Source organism: Oncorhynchus kisutch, linkage group LG13, assembly GCF_002021735.2.
Source record: "Oncorhynchus kisutch isolate 150728-3 linkage group LG13, Okis_V2, whole genome shotgun sequence".
Classification (NCBI taxonomy): domain Eukaryota; kingdom Metazoa; phylum Chordata; class Actinopteri; order Salmoniformes; family Salmonidae; genus Oncorhynchus; species Oncorhynchus kisutch.
In genome coordinates, this window is record NC_034186.2 from 30,493,519 (window position 1) to 30,500,083 (window position 6,565).

General features: G+C 46.3%; 1 protein-coding gene across 3 annotated transcripts in view; it reads left to right on the forward strand.

Annotated features, from left to right (window-relative positions):
• The window catches only part of LOC109902628 (tyrosine-protein kinase ABL2), a 38,388-nt gene extending 33,368 nt beyond the window's left edge, over positions 1–5,020 (forward strand). For all 3 annotated transcript variants that reach the window (XM_031785986.1, XM_031785987.1, XM_031785989.1), the window contains one exon: positions 1,065–5,020. In XM_031785986.1, coding sequence (XP_031641846.1) covers positions 1,065–2,842 — 1,778 coding nt within the window. In that variant the 3' untranslated portion in view covers positions 2,843–5,020. The remainder of the gene's footprint in view (positions 1–1,064) is intronic.
• Positions 5,021–6,565: the final 1,545 nt, after the last annotated feature.

Genomic DNA, 6,565 nt, shown 5'->3' on the forward strand with positions numbered 1-6,565 from the left:
GTTCTCTGTAGGTCTGGTACCTGTTTAACTCTCTGTCCTCTGTTCTCTGTAGGTCTGGTACCTGTTTACCTCTCTGTCCTCTGTTCTCTGTAGGCCTGGTACCTGTTTAACCCCCTGTCCTCTGTTCTCTGTAGGTCTGGTACCCGTTTAACTCCCTGTCCTCTATTCTCTGTTCTCTGCAGGTCTGGTACCTGTTTCTCCCTGTTCTCTGCAGGTCTGGTACCTGTTTCTCCCTGTCCTCTGTTCTCTGCAGGTCTGGTACCTGTTTAACTCCCTGTCCTCTGTAGGTCTGGTACCTGTTTAACCTGTAGTGACGCCCAGCCCGTGAACGGGACCGTTATCATCATCTGACACTAATTAGCATAACGCAACGGACATAAATCTTCCTAGAAAATATTCCTATTCATGAAAATCACAAGTGAAATATATTGGAACACAGCTTAGCCTTTTGTTAATCACCCTGTCATCTCAGATTTTCAAAATATGCTTTACAGCCAACGCTAGACAAGCATTTGTATAAGTTTATCATAGCCTAGCATAGCATTATGTCTTGCTAGCAGCAGGCAAACTTGTCACGGAAATCAGAAAAGCAATCAAATTAAATTGTTTACCTTTGATGAACTTCAGATGTTTTCACTCACGAGACTCCCAGGTAGACAGCCAACGTTCATTTTTTCCCAAAATATTATTTTTGTAGGTGAAATAGCTCTGTTTGTTCTTCACGTTTGGTTGAGAAATCCCCCGTAAATTGCGGTCACCACAATGAAAATACTGCCCCCTAACACCAAGAGGTTAACTCCCTGTCCTCTGTTCTCTGCAGGTCTGGTACCTGTTTAACTCTCTGTCCTCTATTCTCTGTTCTCTGCAGGTCTGGTACCTGTTTCTCCCTGTCCTCTGTTCTCTGCAGGTCTGGTACCTGTTTAACTCTCTGTCCTCTGTTCTCTGCAGGTCTGGTACCTGTTTAACTCTCTGTCCTCTGTTCTCTGCAGGTCTGGTACCTGTTTAACCCCCTGTTCTCTGTAGTTCTTGTACCTGTTTAACTCCCTGTCCTCTGTTCTCTGCAGGTCTGGAAGCCACCCTGCTGTCAGGGGATGGCCGGTCAGGCAGCTCTCCTGCTCTGCCTCGGAAACAGAGGGACAAATCCCCCAGCAGTCTCTTGGAGGACTCCAAGGAGACCACGTTCACACGGGACCGCAAGGCTGGCTTCTTCAGTTCCTTCATGAAGAAGAAGTCTTCCTCCAACTCTCCCTCCTCCCAGCTGCAGCAGAGCCTGCCTACGCCACCCAAGAGGAGCAGCTCGTTCAGGGAGATGGAGACCCAGCCTCACAAGAAGTATGAGCCCACGACTGGCTTTAGCACCCCTCCTCCCCCTCTTCCCCAGGCAGATGGCCTGGGCTTTTCACCGTCCCACGGAGAGGGGAACCACGTCCAGTCACGCTGCTGTGGAGCCACTTTTGGACAAAAGGCCTCTGCCAACCACACCTCTGGGGCGCCGCCCTCGCAGGTGGGCAGTAGTAGTAGCAGCAGCTGGGCAGGCCTGGCAGGCTTCTTCACCCCCCGCCTCATCAAAAAGACCTTAGGGCTACGGACTGGCAAGTCCACTGGGACCGAGGAGGGGGGTGGGGGAACCAAGCCCTTCCCCAGGTCCAATTCCACCACCTCCATGTCTGCAGGGCTGCCTGACCTGGAGAGGATGGCTCTGACTTTACCCAGGAACCGCAGTAAGCCTCCTCTAGAGCGCACTGCCTCCACCACCTCGCAGCCTGAGAACGGGGCAGCACACACCTCTGAGACCCTTCTCCGTAACATGGATGAGGGCACAGCTCAGATCAGGGACCGGCCTAAAGCCAAGCTGCTTCCCCGAGTGGTGGGGGGAAGCTCTGGGGTGGTGAGAGCTCCTGGCGTTGGGAGTGAAGCAGATTCATATTGTCCCTCGGGGACCCTACGGGGTAGGGAGGTTCTGGAAGCAGGAGGACAGGACCGTCAGGGATGGTCATCCCCCTCCAAAACAGTGGGATCAGGCCTGTCAGCGGCTCCACACAACCACAAGGTTCCAGTGCTGATCTCTCCCACACTCAAGCATGGCTCGGTCGATGTGCACCTGGTGGGGATGGACTCTCAGGGGAACCGCTTCAAACTACTATCAGAGCATCAAGCGGACCGGGACCGACCACGGCTGGTCAAGCCTAAATGTGCCCCACCTCCCCCTCCCACTCTGCGCCTCCTTGGACACTCCTACAGCGGGGATGGAGAGGAGCAGGCCGGGGTGGCTGTGGAGGTCAATGGTGATGGGGTGAAACGGCCGGGACGAGTAAGGGAAGTTGGAACAGGGAGACCGTCAGTGCCACCACCACAAGTGCCTCCACCTCCTTCAGCCTCTTCTTCCTCTGCCAACAACACTACCCCTACTAAGATGGCTAACGGTGCCACCAGCACTGGCTCATCCACAGTCCCCTCTGGTGGCTCTAAGCTTCTGCGTCGGACTCGGCAGCAGGCAGAGAGGGTTCAACCGGAGACGATCAGTAAGGAGGCTCTGCTGGAGTATGCTGAGTGCCTGAGAGGTGCCCTCCACAGCAGCCCTGAGCCCTCCTCCAGCAGCCAGGTCCTAGACGCTGCCCACCAGCTGCTAGACTACTGCTCAGGCTACGTGGACTGCATCCCACAGATGCGGAACAAGTTCGCCTTCCGGGAGGCCGTGGGAAAATTGGAGCTCAGTTTGCAGGAGCTGCGGGCATCGTCCTCCTCTGGAAGCGGAGGAGCATTCAGTGGCCTGGGGGCTAGCCCTGCTCTGGACAACTTGCACACCTGCATCAAGGAAATTAGTGATGTGGTTCAGAGGTAGCCTCTGGACCCTTTCAAACATTTCCTTTTGTTATTCCCTTTGTTGGTTCTATTAACATTTTGGGGACAGAGAACAATCTCAGAAGTACCTCAAAATCACTACAAATTGTTTCTCTTATTGTTTACAGTTGACTCTTTCTCAAAAATGCCAGTGGAAAACAATGTTCTATTCTTTGACATAAACATTGTTGATACCAAACTAGAAAAATAATTGTTTTGCCCCAAATTGTAACTTTAAGGCCTTTCTTTTAACTGGACGTGGAGTATATCAGCAACGTTTTCAGTCCCAGAGTTGATAAAGAACAAAGTCAGTTTGAGTATCTGTCATTTAGTAACTCAACCAAGAAACAAAGTGGAGAATAATGCATTCATTCTCCTGGCAACAATGAAAAGAGTCCCTGTGACAGGATGTCACTGTTCCAAACTATTGTCACCTGGGACATCGATGAGTGTTCCACATAATCAGGTCTACTTTCTCTGCCATTTGGTTTGATTATTTCAAACCAAATGTCACAACATTTGAATAGAAAATGTAAGCATTTCAATATTGATGTCCAAATTCCCTAGCACATGACCTAGCTATATGTTTGGAGCCTATGAGAAGAGCGAAGAGAGTGCAGGGTAGTACATGAGCAGGTGGTTTGGGACAGTTTCTAAGTGTCCTTGGACAGTGCTGAATTCCCTGTGGCCCTTTCCCTCAGTGCCTATAGTTTCTTAAATGTTTGAAAATCTGCAAATACAACTACTCCTTGACAAAATACTGATCTCATCACAAACTACAGTATGTCAGTGATTTATTTGTACATTATTTGGTTTTAACTTTGGAATGGTTTTATGTATGAACTTGAATTTTAAATTATTGTTTTTTTATTAAAAGCACAGACCTATTTTAAAAATGTTATGTAAATATTTGCTTAATTTCATATCCAGGAAAAAGTGAGGTCACATTTGCTTGGATAAGTGTTTGACTCTAAAAAGAAACCATAGTAGGAAGTTTATCACAGGACTGAGGCCCACCCCTCCCTCCACAACCCCATCTGAACATCTGCAAAATGAATGTATTATGTATTGTTATCTTCCTTTTGTCTGGTCATTTCAATACCAACATCAGTCAATGCTTATGGTCAATTTACAAAATTGATTCTTAAAGCACGTTTTCTGTTTTGATATCCCTTAGTAGGTGTCATCTCTACACAAACATTTCCATATCAGGTTGCTGGATGTCATTTCATCCTGTTTGTTCTATTGTGCACAAATAACAAGTTTCACCTGTGTCTGCAATCATTTCTCAATAATAATTTGGCTAATGAATCAAGCAATCAAAAACAAAAAAAAGCTTGCTTATAACAGTGCTCCTCAACTGTTTGAAAATTCCCAGAATCCCCACTTGAGATGTTGGAACCCTAAGTGTATCAAAAAGGGATCATCGCGCTCTCCCAGAAGCTTGACTGGTATGTAAAACCCACAAATTCAGGCAAACAAAAGATGTAATGGGTCTGCACTCAAAAATATGTCCCATAAAGCCTACTTAATTTATCCATCCCTTCGCTCTTCCCTGCGTCAGGCACAGACGTCTCGGCCCTGTTTGTCGGAACCCTGAGTGTACACTGGATAAAGCCGATGATATAGTAGACATTGATTGGTATATTGCATTTCATCTTAGTATAAACTCTAGTAGTGCCCAATATATTTTCACATTTCATTCCATTGTGGTACACTACCTATCTAATCCAGCAGATGAGCTTCAGTGTGCCTCAGGTCATTCAAAGGTCCTCTTGACTAATAGCATGAAATAGTTTATTTTCACTGGGAGGTTCACTTATTATTATTATTATTATTATTATTATTATTATATATTTTTCTTTTGACACTGGATACAGCAATGTTTTTCCTATGGTTCTTGGTGCCTTTTGTGAAAGATATTTTATGTATAGTGCACTACTCAGTCAAGAAACGGATATACAGCGATGTGTAATTGTAAATATCTTGTGCTTTTGTTTTCAGATGACAGATTTTGCAATGATGTTGTGGCCAAGTATAAATATCACTACAACGTGCATTTCTATTACTGGGAGTAAACATTTTGTTTTTTAATTTAAAACTCACATTTAATAGTATATTACTGTGAATTTCTCCCCATCAGTGTTAAACTTGATATAAATAAAATGTTGGAACAATTCTAAGGTCCTTTTTTATATTTTTGATTTGTCAAAATGTTCAAGATTTGTCCAGAGAGCGAGTATTCTTTCGATTAATAGCATACATGTCATTGACCTGTTGGATCAGAGACTGATAATGACCAATGCATTTACTACTCTTTAGGTCAGTATTGAAATGACTTTACTATAAATATAATACAATTGGTGGGAGGAATATAATGATAGCCCAGGGGCAGTTAGGGGTTGGATCATTTTCTGGCATGTGATTCAAATCCTTCTCAATTTAGGGCACATCCTGAGCACAGGATCGCATCTGCGCCTGGAACTACTATCTAAAATTTCCTTTTGAAGAATAAATTGTTCTGAAAAGAATCTGTGCAACCCTCCATTGAATTTGACATTGGGATGTGGCCCTCGGCCTCGGGATAATAAAACCCCTGCTCTATGATATAGGCCTATAAGAAGCTACCTGGGTGGTGGTCACCAGGGATGTGGTGCTGCTGTAGTGAGGGGGGAGTGGTGCTCCCTCCCTTATTTCAATTTGAGTATACACAGAGTTGGTTGTAATATTTCTGGATTCTAAATAAATTATTTAATTACTGAATTTTCATAAATTATAGAATGACAATTAAAATATAGCTACAAGCAGCAATTCCAGGGTTCAGCTGTGGCACCACTTTGCCACCACCAGGAAAAATTGCCCTAGGATGAGCTAATACACCTCCGCTGTCTTCAACCAGGATCTCAGCGATCACTGCCTCATTGCCTGTATCCGCCACGGAGCCGCAGTCAAACGACCACCCCTCATCACTGTGAAACGCTCCCTAAAACACTTCTGTGAGCAGGCCTTTCTAATCGACCTGGCCCGGGTATCCTGGAAGGACATTGACCTCATCCCGTCAGTTGAGGATGCCTGGTCATTCTTTAAAAGTAACTTCCTCACCATTTTAGATAAGCATGCTCCGTTCAAAAAATGCAGAACCAAGAACAGATACAGCCCTTGGTTCACTCCAGACCTGACTGCCCTCGACCAGCACAAAAACATCCTGTGGCGGACTGCAATAGCATCGAATAGTCCCCGCGATATGCAACTGTTCAGGGAAGTCAGGAACCAATACACGCAGTCAGTCAGGAAAGCTAAGGCCAGCTTCTTCAGGCAGAAGTTTGCATCCTGTAGCTCCAAAAAGTTCTGGGACACTGTGAAGTCCATGGAGAACAAGAGCACCTCCTCCCAGCTGCCCACTGCACTGAGGGTAGGTAACACGGTCTCCACCGATAAATCCATGATTATCGAAAACTTCAATAAGCATTTCTCAACGGCTGGCCATGCCTTCCGCCTGGCTACTCCAACCTCGGCCAACAGCTCCGCCCCCCCCGCAGCTCCTCGCCCAAGCCTCTCCAGGTTCTCCTTTACCCAAATCCAGATAGCAGATGTTCTGAAAGAGCTGCAAAACCTGGACCCGTACAAATCAGCTGGGCTTGACAATCTGGACCCTCTATTTCTGAAACTATCCGCCGCCATTGTCGCAACCCCTATTACCAGCCTGTTCAACCTCTCTTTCATA